This window comes from Pipistrellus kuhlii, unplaced genomic scaffold (genome assembly GCF_014108245.1).
Source record: "Pipistrellus kuhlii isolate mPipKuh1 unplaced genomic scaffold, mPipKuh1.p scaffold_m20_p_16, whole genome shotgun sequence".
Taxonomy (NCBI): domain Eukaryota; kingdom Metazoa; phylum Chordata; class Mammalia; order Chiroptera; family Vespertilionidae; genus Pipistrellus; species Pipistrellus kuhlii.
In genome coordinates, this window is record NW_023425471.1 from 1,733,915 (window position 1) to 1,748,011 (window position 14,097).

Sequence of the window (14,097 nt, forward strand, 5' to 3'; positions counted from 1 at the left end):
AGGATCCAAGGTATGCTTTTAAGAGGTTAATCTGGGACTGGGGTGTAGGCTGGATTAGAGTGGGTGCAAACGAAACTCTTCCACTGTAGGTGGTAGCAGAATGGGCCTTTTTGGTCTTTTCCCCAAAGCGTTCAGGGTGTGTTCAATGGAGGCAGGAAGGATGAAAATCAGACAAAACTCGGAGCTACTAAGCACTCAACATCACACAACATTTTATGGGAATGGTTTGGCAAGAATCAGTTAGAGAACTTATATGAACAAGTCTTCATAAGGGTCATTCCAGAAAACAAACTAACCCAGAGAGACAGAAAGCAAATCAATGGCCGGCACCGGTTTGGCTCAGTGGTAGAACGTCGGTCTGGGGACTGAAAGGTCCGGGGTTCGAATCTGGTCAAGGGCATGTACCTTGGTTGCGGGCACATCCCCAGTAGGGGGTGTGCAAGAGGCAGCTGGTCGATGATTCTCTCTCATCGATGTTTCTAACTCTCTATCCCTCTCTCTTCCTCTCTGTGAAAAATCAATAAAATATATTTTTTTAAAAAGAAAAAAAAAAGAAAAAAAGCAAATCAATGGCTGCTTGGGGAGGGTAGGTGAGAGGAGGGCTTACAGAGGGAATCGAGGAAACTTTGGGATTCCTGAACACATCACCATCTTGCTTGGCACATACATATGTCAAAACTTATCAAGTAGGCCATTTAAAATATATGCAGTGTCAATCATACCTCAAAAAAGTTAGAAAAAAGCTACTTTTTAAGTTTCCTTTTTACAAAAGACACTAGTAATTTTAAAAGCTGTGAATCCCTTTTGGAAACTAAGGATTGGCTGCAGAAGGTAGGATCCACATTAACCTGGGTGGGATGGGGTGACATGGATCTGGATTCTGTAGCACCCCACTCAGTGACAGCTAAGAGAAGGGGCTATTGTCACTGAGGAGAGAAGACAGTGTCTACGGCACAAAGGATGCATTTCCAAGCACTGTTCTGAGACATCCCCAATGATCCCGCTTCCTGAGATTCACACCTTGATGTCATTCCTGGAGTCGGGGCTGGACCTAGTGACTTGCTTCTAGCATTCTCTTTCTGGTTGGCATACTCTCTTACCCACTCACCTGATCTCTGATGAAGCCAGTTGCCATGCCATGAGGGAGCTGTGGGAAAGCTCACATGGCAAAATATCAAGGGAGGGCTTGGGCCAGGAGCTAATGAGGAACTGAGACCTCAGTACAACGGACTGTGAGGAAATGAGCGCTGCCAACAACCGCAGGAGTGAGCTGGGAAGTGGGTGAGTCCCTGGTTGGGTTCTCAGATGAGACCGAGACATATAAGCTGAGCCCCGATTCCAACCTACAGAAACTTAGACAATATGTTGCTGTTACCAGTCACCAGGTTTAAGATTAATTTGTTAAATGACAATGGATTACTAAGACACTGGTGTTTGCCTACAGCTCTACAATACAACAGTTTTGCATTCTTTTTAGATACACAAAGATGCAATGATCATATAAAAACATTAAGAAGAATTTCCTTCAGATTCAATAGCACCAACCGTAGCTGGCATGGTTCAGTGGTTGAGCATCCACCTATGAACCAGGAGGTCACGGTTCAATTGTCAACCAGGGCACATACCTGGGTTGAGGGCTTGATCCCCAGGAGGGGTCGTGCAGGAGGCAGCTGATCAATGATTCTTTCTCATCACTGATATTTTTTCTCTCTCTCTCCCTTCTTCTCTGAAATCAATAAAAATATATTTTTAAAAAATCCAACAGCACCATCTGCTAAGGCTGTGGTGATTTGGCTTTGGACATCTTGAGAGTAACTATGTATACAAGTTGCCTGTGAATTTCAAGTTTCTGTTCTTCAGAAAATATTTTGAACTGAACCAAGGTTATGATCCTCTTCTTGGTGGCCAGATATTAGTGTGCATCTGAATTGCCCTGGGAACTTATTAAAAAGCAATTCCTGGGGCCCACCTCAAAGATGGTGGGTGGGGCCTGGGAATCTGAATGTTTAACCAGCATCCTTGGGTGATTCTGATTCAGAGTATTAGAAGCCCACATTTTGAAAAATCATTTAACAAAATGACCTCCAATATTACAGTTAATAAAATATAAATCATCCTTTACATATCACAGAAAATAAAACTTGCTAAAGTACACTGAATTGAGCAATAGATGAAAACAGCTCCATGACATCCATTGATTATGCACATCATAGGATTACATTAAAAAACATGATGAGGGACATTTACGAATGTCTCCCAAGGTCCCATCCACTATTTTCTCCTCACCCTCTCTTTGCCATAAGGAAACAAACCATTCCCACTTTCACCGCTCTTCCCCACTCTCCTTCACCAAAATTTTAAACAAAGGAATAAGAGGAGGCATAATTTCAGACAAGTAGACAAGAGAATCACTATCTTTCAAATTAACCAGGACTCAGTGCATTAATGACGGCGATCCTTACGCGTACCTCTCCACAAGCAGAGAGGGAAAGCAGAATGAATATCTTAAGCCAGTGTTCGGCAAACTCATTCATCCACAGAGCCAAATATCAACAGTACAATGATTGAAATTTCTTTTCAGAGTCACATTTTTTAAACTTAAACTTCTTCTAACGCCACTTCTTCAACATAGACTCGCCCAGGCCGTGGAAGAGCCACACTCAAGGGGCCAAAGAGCCGCAGTTTGCTGACCACTGCCTAGAACGATTCTGTCTTTTCCAATGCTAAAGAGAGGTCTAGATCTCGAGGGTAAGTTCACTTCAATTCATTCCTGGCTTCTCTCTTCTTGCTGTGGACCTTCCTCTAAATTAGTGCATCTCAAACTGAAATGTTCATAGGAACCATCTGGAAATCCTGCTAAAATGCAGATTCTGATTCTGCAGGATTGGGGCAGGGCCTGAGACTCTGCCTTTGTAGTAAGATTCCAGGTGATGCCAGTTCTGCTGGCCCAGAGACCACACTTGGAACAGAGGATTTAAATTCTCTGATGTTATACTCTGAAGCCTGTGTAACACAATCTACAGTAGCTTGACGTATTCCCCACAGGTGTGCATTAACATTCCTTTTTATTTTTATTTTTTTACCAATGCTACCATCTCAGATGGCCATCTCAGGCCTGGGCCCCTAAGGCAGCATCACACAGCAATGCCTATGTGGCCATCCATCCTTTGATTCCCGTAGGCCTAGAGAAGATGTATTACCTGGGTAACGAAGTAAAAAAAATGAAAAAATAAGAAAAAGGCAACAGATGGTGAAGGATTAACTATCCAAGTCCTAAAAATATAATTTTACTGGGAAGTGACACCAACCCCCCCCCCAAAAAAAAAACCACACAACAAAAAACAAAAAAAAAACAAGACAAAAACCCACACACATGAAAAGATCAAGGCAAAGGAAACTGGAGCTACTGGTCTTTTCCAATGGGGAATAAGGAAGTTGGGGGTTTGGGGGTAGGCGGTCTTGACTATAATAACCGCACAGGTGGGAGAGGCATTTTCCTTTGGCAAAGATCTGGTCAGCTGGTATCAAAACCTCTTCTTCCCCTCCCCCACTAGAAAGAAAGTGAGAACTCAAAAAACAAATAAACAAACAAACAAAAAAAACACACACAAGAGCCATATGGAATTCTCTCTATTTTTTCTCTCTCACACCATCTGGTTTGGAATCTAAGTACAGAATGGCAACTGCATTGATTTAGAAGCCAACAAAATCTCCAAGCAACTGGGAAGGCAAAGACATGGCTGGGTTCAGTGCCCTCACTCCGGAGCCTGCATTGTATTCTTTTGAAATTTTTGTTGTTGTTGTTAATCCTCCTCACCCAAGGGAATTTTCCCATTGATTTTAAGGGAAAGTGGAAGAGAGAGGGAAAGACAGAGAGAAACATTGATGTGAGAGAAACACATTAGTTGCCTCCTGCACAAGCCCCATCCAGGGCATGGGTGGGGGAAGAGCCTGCAACTAAGCTACATGCCCTGGATTGGAATCAACCTGGGACCCTTTGGTCTGCAGGCCAACGCTCTATCCACTGAGCCAAACCGGTTAGGGCTGCACTGTATTCTTTATACTCTCTCTCTCCTACATGCAAGGTCTCTGAGGCTGGCTTTAGACAAAAAATGATCCTGATTTCAGTCACTGTACAGAAAAAGTTAAAACTATGTGTGGGTAGAGATCGTTTCAGGATCTCAGAAGATGATTCTATAAATCAAGTTCAGTGATCTTATTTCTCCCCTTCAGACAAGAACCTGCTTGCTCTTGTAACTCTCACATGTAATGTCACCACCAACCTGATACTGAGTTTCTCAGCATACCATTCCAGAAGTCTAAAAACTCTAAAACCAAGGATTATTTCTTTCTATATTGGTATAGTTCAGCTGGCAACAAAAGCTGTTCTGATCTAAACTTATTTGAAGGCAAAACCCAATGTGACTGGACCAGGCACTGTTTACAAAGTTCTTCTATGCGACGTAAGCTCTTTACAAAGATTAATGTATTCAATTTGTGGGAGCACCCAAATCTCGCTGGTGATGTCATGGAGCACGTGATGTATGTGCTGTGTTACTTATCAAAAACCCAAACTCTTCTGAATTCTGGAATAAGTCTGAGCCCAAAGGTTTCAGAAAAGAAATCAGAGCCTTTTGTTTTTCTCCTCAGTGGCCACTGCTGCTTAGAATGTCCATGTTCTGGTGTTTGATTGTAGGATTGAAAGCATGTACTTTTCCAATGTTCTTACAGGAAACTGTTCAACCAGTGGACAAAACTTGTCAAGAGCAATCGCTAGAGGGCTTTCCTCTAATAAGATATTGATGTTTGCTTTTTACCACACAATCCAAGGAATATTTTTTTATTTTTATTTTTCTTGATTTCCAACTAGCCTGGTGTCTTCCAACACATTCTAAATATGAAGAACGTTCTGATAACTTAGGGAGATAACTTTTTTGTCATGTTAACTAATACCCTTCTCTCTTACTCTATGCTATTGAACTGTGCACATTTAATGGTGCTTTAGGGGAGGGTGGTTAAAACAGCTTTAATGAAATATAGCTTACATAAAAAATTCACCTGTTCTACATGTACAATTCAATGGTTTTGAGTAAATTTAAAGTTATGTAACCATCACCACAATCTAATTTTAAAGCATTTCCATCACTCTAAAAAGTACCCCTTGTACCCCTTAGTATTCACTCCCCATCACGCTTCCCTCAGCCTGTGGCAAACACTTTCTGTCTCTATAGTTTTGTCAATTCTAGAAATTTCATATAAATGGAATCATACAATATTTGGTTTCTTGAGACTGACTTTTTAAAATTAATTTCTTTATTGATTAAGGTATCACATATTTGTCCTCATCCCCCTATTCCATACCCCCACCCCCCACACCCATGCCCCCACCCCTCTATTGTCCTTGACCACTGGTTAGGCTCATATGTGTGCACATAAGTCCTTTGGTTGATCTCTCCCTTTTATCCCCACCCTCCCTATGAGGTGCAACAGTCTGACCCATAGCTCCTTGACTTCTTTTACTCAGCAAAATGATTTTTGAGATTCATCCATGTTGCAGTATGTGTTAGTAATTCATTTCTTTTAATTGCTGAAGAGTATTCTTTAATAGCATGGACATATCATGTATAATGGCAATTTAAAAAAAAATTAAGTCGATTCTTTAAAGAGAACAAATGTGTGATATTCCTTCTTGCTCACCTTTTCTAACCAGCACTGCTCAGGTACACAGAGAGCTGGCATCTAACAGCCCCATGTCAAATGAAGGAATCCTAGCCCCAAATATAGGGCTACCAGTAAATCCCAAGTCAGATTTCATGTTAATTAACCTGAAGCTACAATTTAGGTTTTAAAATAAAAAGTTTTATTAAAATAATTGCAGGTGTTGTGACTTTGTAATTCAATAGGTGTGTCACGTTGTATCTCAGGTACTTCTGAGGTATTCCTGAAAAAGTGATTCTGTGGGTTTATGCAAAATTATAGCAAAACTTCAAACCTATTGTGTTTATTTGACCCACCATCATCCCTTTATAGTCACATTTTAAGTAACTTGAAATCATTGAATTTTAGCTAACTAGGCTGAGTATTAAGACACGAGTAAACTTTGGGAATGTGGTGGGTGGATGTTCATATTACTCAGCATTTTCACCCTTTTTAGTCCCCCACACATTTCAGATTTTATCCAGGCCTGGTGCCTAGCGGTTCTGAGGGACCAGTGTTCCTCATGAGCAAGGAAACCAGAAACTGGACCTACCTGATGGGATCGGGTACAGCTATCCCATCCCCATTCCATGAGCTTTGACTTTCCCATCTCAAAGGCAATGGCTAATGTTAAATCAAAGTGGTACACAGCAGTGGGGGCAGGAATAAATTTGTGGATACTCACAGTACTCTTGGAGCCAAGGCTCATTGAGTGTCCTGGCCTAGTGTTTGGTCCTAAGATGGACATGGGTGACACCTCCCTCCCCCCCAATAATCAGTTCAGACATTTGAAATTTTGTGGTTAGCCCTAAGGTGTAGCTCATTGTATACTACTCCCTTTGAGAAGAAGAGGTGAGTGTGAGGAAAGGGGGATGAGGGAGAAGAAAGAGGTGAAAGATGGAGTGGAATGGAGAGAAGAGAAAAAGAAAGATGGTCAAAAATTTTAAAGGGTCAATTCCACCCATGCCCCTGTGAACAAATGAATGCATCAAGCAAAACATAAAATATCACCAATTTGAAAGAACCATTACAAATAATATTAACGATAACAGTTGACTTGCTATTAGAATTCACCCCAAGGCTGTATTTACCTGGACTGCTCAAGGGGCTAGCCCTGTCCCCCAGGGTTGGCACGGGACGGTACTGGTGGTTCTTTGAGCCTGGGTACATCCAGTGGTACCTGCCAATTTCCATTTCAGCTCTGCTGTTCACTGCCAATTTCAGGTGGCAAAGAGTCAGTGTCTCTATCTCCAGCAAAAATTCTATATCAGCATTTTTTAGTAATTCTTTTACCACATAGTTCAAGGAAAGGAGGAGTTTAAAAATATGCAATTGGAATGCACTCTTTCAATACCATCTTATCAACTCAGCATGATAAATTGAGAAGGTTGGAATCGGCTCCTCTGTTTTTAAATTTAAGTTTACAAAAATCACCAAAATTGTCTTTCCTTTCCTTATTTAATCCATTTCCCCCATCATACCCCTTAAAATATTCATTTTGGGCAGACACTATTTATAGTAAAAATCTGGCTTCTCACAATAATATTTTTCTATCTGTTTATTTCTCTTCCAGGCCCACAGACTATCATAGTTATTGCAGCTGCTCAAGCAGAGGTGCCTACAGGCTCATTTTCCATAATGGTACCCAGTCCCAGCCTTGAAAATCTGGCAAAGAACCCCATGCTCTGCTGAATCTTGGATGAAACTCCCGTCCTCCCACTGACATCTGCAACATTCTCTATCACCTCATCTTAAACTCAGTACTTCAGAGCCTAGAATGTTCTGGATTAAACCCCGATTCAATGATCTCCCAGTGTTTTATAGACCAAGGGCTGCTGAGTTTGGACTACTGTTTACTCACACACACGGTTACAATTGGTCTCCTGGAGATTCAGGTCCCTATTTGGTAATATAACTATAATTTCTACTTCTTAGGATTGGAGAGAAAAACATTTACTAATTTGCCTGACACAGAGTAGGCTGCTGGTAACTATTAGTTATTATAAATTACAATCTTGAAATCCCTAAGAAAACATAAGGTCAGTATGCCAGTTTATGTTTGAGAATCCCATAAAACCCAATAAGGGATTATGTCCTCTGGGGTGCCACAAATATTCCAGGATAAAAAAACATATATATAATTCTAACATTGACATAGATAATTATTCCATCAGAGGATCAGGCTATAAAGCCCCATTTGGCACCTAAGAACCAAGGTAACAACCACATTGCGAGACAACACAGCAAATGCCCTGACCAGGTGCACTTCAAACCTCACAAAGACTTTATAAAATCTCAACTTCACCCCTTCTGATCTCTGATAACTCTCAGGGAGTAGACACATACTTTTCTAGGTGATGTTTTAGAGAAAGTCTTTTTTTTTTTTTTTTTCTTCAAGGTAAAGTAAAATGTCTTCTAACGACTTTTAAAGACGTTGGAAGGAAAGGAAAGATGCTAGGACAACTAGAACTGCACATTGAAAGTGTTGGCTGGCCAAGACCGGTTTGGCTCAATGGATAGAGCGTCGGCTTGGGGACTGAAAAGTCCCAGGTTCGATTCCGGTCAAGGGCATGTACCTTGGTTGCGGGCATATCCCCAGTAGGGAGTATGCAAGAGGCAGCTGATCGATGACTCTCTCTCATTGGTGTTTCTAACTCTCTATCTCTCTCCCTTCCTCTCTGTACAAAATCAATAAATATATTAAAAAAAAGAAAGTGTTGGGCTGTTTCTGTTGTCTACAATGGAGCCAGCTGTGTCAGTTACAGAGTGCTTATGGTGTGCTGATCACCATGCAAAGCATATTACAGCCAGTACCTCATCTGTCACAAGCGCCCAATGAAACAGGTACTGTTATTCTTCCATCTTTACAAATGGAGAAACCAAGGGTCATGAGAAGGCAAGTCACTTGCCCACAACCATGCAGCAAGGTGGAGGGCCCCACGTCTGAACCTGGGCATTTTTTTTCTTTTACTCAATTTTCTACTCTTTTGCTGAAGCAGTGGTTAGCTTAACAAGAGTTTTTCTGAAGTCCCTCTGGAGGTGAGCTATGCTTCTGTGGCTCCTAAAGAAATGTCTCAGGTCTCAAGCTTCTGCTGTTATGTCAGGGTTCTTAAATCTTCTTAACTCTCAGCCTTCCCTAGATTTAGATTTTTGCTTTACTGTTCACAAGATTCTCTCTTAGACATGGGTTGTGCTATGGTTTATGAAAGCAAAATGATACAGTGTGGCCCTAACTGGTTTGGCTCAGTGGATAGAGCGTCGGCTTGCGGACTGAAGGGTCCCAGGTTTGATTCCGGTCAAGGGCATGTACCTTGGTTGCAGGCACATCCCCAGTAGGGGGTGTGCAGGAGGCAGCTGATCGATTTTTCTCTCTCATCGATGTTTCTGACTTTATCCCTCTCCCTTCCTCTGTGTAAAAATCAATAAAATATATATTTTTAAAAATGATTTAGTGGGGCTGGTGGAAGAAATCAGAAGAAGGCCCAGTCGCCTCATGCTATGACCTGATTTCCTCTTGGTAAAATGGCTGTGAGCTCTTCATACTGACCTCAAACAAGAGGATTCCATGCAGCTCTAACACATTTGATCTGAGAAATTTCATCCTCTTTTAAAAATATTTCTCTATGTCCAAATACACAGTAGGTGCCCCCCAAAAGTGTGCTGAATAAATATTTGGTTGAATGTAAAGGAGCTACTTGAGAGCCTGTGGACCAAGAATTGGACCTCCAGGTACCCCTGCACAATGATCTCACCCAGGCCAGACCATTCAATTCAGGGACTTTGCATAGGATACATCTATTCTCTGTCCTCATCCCCTCACAGCGTGGGGAAGTCTCCATATATTTGGGCACTCAGGCACAGTCTGCCAGGAAATGACAATGAAAAACATGGACTGCCCTACACTAATGTGTTTTCTGGGAACAACATGGCAGCCATGCCTGAGATGCTTAATTTAGCATAAAATACTACTACTCCAGCAGATGTGGGGGTGTGAGCGGCAAGTGGATGGAGGTTTTCCATTACTTCTAGGAAGGCCTTTTTATAATAGTGAATCTTAAGATATAAAAGAAAAGAAAATCACGTCTATTTCCTGTGTTTGAGCCAAATGTAAAGACATTCAATATAAAATTACTTATAAAATGTTAAAGAACCCTACATACATTTTGTTTAAAAGGATAGGGTCCCAACACTCAGAAGGGAATCACATAATTGCAAAGAAAAAGCCCCAGCTTGAATGGTATATTAATACGTTAATTCTGGGCAACTGGCAAGAAATGAGAAGACTTGTACACCTAGGATCCTGCCTTATAGAGAGAAGACTGCAAATGTTCCCCTAAGCGAGTAGAGGAGAGAGATGGAGAGGAGACTGATCTGTATTCTTGAAGAAGCACAAAAGGCTGTGACATCTGAGATACTATTTATGGTTGGGGCTCAGGTGAGTGGTGGTAATTGATAGCCATAGACACTACTGTACTTGGTCATCACCAAAGGTGGGTATGAAACGAACAATGGGTAATTGAGGAAAGTATAACAAAACGATGCCTTGTACACTTTTTAAAATGTACTTAATGTGAGTTAGTGACAAGGCTGAATAACTGCTGCAGACTGCTAAACTTTCTAGCATCTAGGCAATTACCACAGCAAGCAAATGCGTGACAAAGACTGAGCTTCCTAGAAAAACCACATTCACTGAGCAAGGTCTTTGAAAGCTATATCTATCATCCTTCATTTTTAGCTATTACTTAAAATAAGAAAGGAAAGCCATAATCACACTACAGAATATAGCGGAGGTTATGAACAATGGCCATCTGCTTTTGTAAATAAAGTTTTATTGGAACATGGCCACACCTATTTGTTTAGATACTATCTATGGCTACAGTGGTAGACTTGAGTAGTTACAACAGAGACTTTGTGGCTCACAAAGGCCAAAAATATTGACTCTCTGGCCCTTTAGAGATGAGGTGTGCTGATCCTTGGTTTGAATAGAGCTAGTAAGGCTGGAATATATAAAGAAGTTAATGCAATTAATCAAACCAGCCTACAAAATAGGAAATGATTTTCTCTTGTTACATGTTCTATGAAAAGATATACCACTGGGATGGCTAAGGATCAAAATGATCTCTGGCATTGCTGTCTGCTATTTACTCTGCCACCTATCAGCAAAATTATGATCAAACCCAAGATTAAACTACACATATTGGTCTCTAAAATGAGTTAGGGTCCTTCTACTCCTATGTCATGAGCTAAAAGGTCAAAGGAGGGATAATGGTTCAAAGTGGAACATTATTAAATGAATAAATAATCAAGCAAGTGAAGGAACAACATTTGTGAACTGGGACTGTAGCCTCCCTCTCTTCAAAGCCAGTGTGTGTCATCTTCTTCCTCTCTCCCACAGCCATCCTGTTCCTGGCCAACCATTTCCTGTGGATGTACATTTGGTGCCAAGGAGAGAAAAGCAAGAAAGTGTCTTTAGAATAATCCAATTCATTACCAGTCCCAGAGAGGGGAAATTTATGTCATGAGGATAACTGGCTATTTCACATGCTCTTGGATCCATGAAGGCTAGAAAGTCATGTTGTTAAGATTATTTACTCTAAATTGACCTCTACTTCCAAATTACAGAAAAATATAATTTTTAGTGTTACAGTTTAAATTCAAGATTTCCACTCAGTTTCAAGATAGGCGAATCTAAATTTGCAGAATTGGGTCAGAATTCTTTGTCTAATGAAGCAGCAAGTCCAAGCCTTGAAAAGTATGATAACGGCAATAATAATATAACAGTGGGAGATGCACCAAAAGGCTCATTGAGATCTCCACACTTAAGTTTTCTAAAAAAATAAGATGAAAGCAAGCTGTATCATACCTACCACATATGTCCAGCACCATCTGGCCGACCACGCTTTTCTCTACAGCCTATCCCCCAGACACCCTCTCTTCAAATGTCCTCCTTGGCAGATTCTTATAAGAAAAAATTGCATCTAAAACATTCTCTATACAATATTCATAAAATCAAGTTAGAGAACAATAAAAATCTTAAAATGAAATAATTCATAGAATACCAGAAATAGTATAACATGCTCAATGTGTCACAATGGGTTTTAAACATGCAGGTCATATATTCTAGATGAGTGATTTTCTTCCTAAACAAAAAAGAATATAGGGTCCAAAAGTGCACACATTTTTCAAAACAAACAAAAAAATAAAAAGAAAAGGAAAGAAACAGAATCTAATTTTTAAATTTTCCCCCATTTTTTATTAAGGTGTTTGTTATATGTGTACATATCTTACCATAGCCCCCCACCAGAATCTAATTTTTTTATCTACTTGATTAAAAGATTTAAATAGATGTGTTAAATTTTTAATCAAGTCAACAATTTCAATTCATTTCTTATTGTGACTATGTCCTGTAATTTATTTTAAATTATACATTATTTCCAATTTACTACATTTTCTTTCCTATGTGGTTAGGAACTTAAGTTGAAGCCTGGAATTCTGGAATTTATTTCAGCAATGATTCATAGGAGCTTAACTAGCCTGACTATAATTGCTTCAGGAGCTCACAATTTCCTACATGTAATAAAAATAATTTTCATCACAGATACTTAGATTTTTTCCCCCATGCAATAGAGCAATTGATTCAATTGTTTTTCTACCCTGTGATTCAGGACTCCCAGCCATTCCGGATGCATTGCTTTCCACAAATGAATTGCCATCAAGTAATGCTCTACAGAAATAAATAGAAACCTAACTCTCCATTTTTATTAAGTCTCATAATCTATTTCCTTTGATTCTCATTCATTTCCTTCACTTATTCCATTTGAGTGAATCTGCTTACTCAATGCTCACATTTTTATTTCATTTGATGCTTCTGATTTGAAAACTGCCATTTGTAATAATTTGGCGTGTCTTACATCTGAGAAAACCTGCTTGCTTTCCTTAAAGAATTCCTGAGTAACTACTAAATACTTATTGTGAATTTTGATGGTTCGGTGGTGTTCTCTGACAGAAGCTATGAGAATGCTTCCAAAACACATTTGCTTTTTCTTTGTAAAAGACTTGGCTTATTTTTGTTTAAAATAGGAGCAACTTCATTTTGATGTAGTTCAAAGAAACAGCTCTCTTTGTCCTGCCAAAACTCCCAGGAAGTGACACCAACTAGAAAAACAGAGGTCCGTTTATAAAGCTAAATTTAATTTACATTCTTAATAAACATCATAATAATTACCAAAGCCATTAATTCAGAAGCTACTGGGTAATAGCCACTGGGCAATAATACCCCAAATTAAAAGGAGATATCACCTCTAATACAGTTTAAAAAGGAGGAAGGAACAGAGGGGCAAAAATATATGTGCAGAAAAACCCGTGGGAAGTGAGAAAATATACAGGATTAAATTTGGTAAAAAATCCCTCGTTGAAAGTTTATTTATTTATTTATTTATTTATTTATTTATTTTTAGAACAGCTCCACCAGCTCAAGGATTATCTAATACATTCTCGAACTGTGTCAAGTTTGTAAATGTCCATTGCAATGCAGCAAACATTAATTTGAGAAGTTAAAAATGAAATCTGAAGAAATGCACATGCGTGTGGTTATCGTTTTGTGCCTGGAATGACAATGGCGAGCAAAAGGGGGACACTACACAGACGATACCTGTGTAGGTTTTGACTGGTGCCGTTATGAATTTGTCTAAATGAAGATGAGGAGGGAAGCCACCCTCCAGACCAACATTTACTGGTATGGTAGGTGGGTCACATTGCAAGCCATCGCAACTGCCATGGCTGCAGTGAAAATACACTCCATGTTCTTACTGCAGCATGTCTATATGTATGATCCGAGCTTGTGTTCACATGGCATTTTTTAATTCCTTAACAAATAGCTAGTGTGTATCAATTTTGGTAATTTTTAAAGTTCCTCCAGGAATTCTCTTTAGCTTCTCATTTTATCCCTAAAAGCATAGCTAATGAGATTTCCTACCCAGATAGTCAATGCATGTAGTGGCAGCCTGTGGATTTGGTATAAATCATGTTTAATTGACATAAAATAATAGCGGGCCACAGACTAAGTGGCGATGAGATACACAGTAGTGTGGTGAGGATTTCATATTGCTTCTATGCCCATTGCTTGCTTTTGGAGAGAAAAACGAAAGGTATGCTTTGGCAGAGACCGAAATGGTTTTTTTTATCTGGCAGACACCCTATTAATAAAAAGTGTGTGCTAACCAGAGTCATCTGTTTTAGGAAAAGCCTGCTATCCAATGTGATAGGCCTCCTCACAGCAATGCTGTATTACTTAGTACACCCCCAAATTTCATCTCTGAACATCCTGGTTATGAATCTTTAAACTGTCATCTCAGTTCCTCAGCTTCATAAATTCTCTTATTGCTATCTGCTCTTTCATGT

The 14,097-nt window shown here is 39.9% G+C and overlaps 1 protein-coding gene across 5 annotated transcripts in view; it reads right to left on the reverse strand.

The window, feature by feature from the left end:
- The window catches only part of GPM6B (glycoprotein M6B), a 136,796-nt gene that overhangs the window by 22,229 nt on the left and 100,470 nt on the right, over nt 1-14,097 (reverse strand). For 2 of the 5 annotated variants that reach the window (XM_036439694.2, XM_036439695.2), the window contains exon 2: nt 6,789-6,908. The exons of the other annotated variants lie outside the window; for them this stretch is intronic. In XM_036439694.2, the coding sequence (XP_036295587.1) occupies nt 6,789-6,908 (120 nt within the window). The remainder of the gene's footprint in view (nt 1-6,788; nt 6,909-14,097) is intronic. 5 annotated transcript variants of the gene reach the window in all.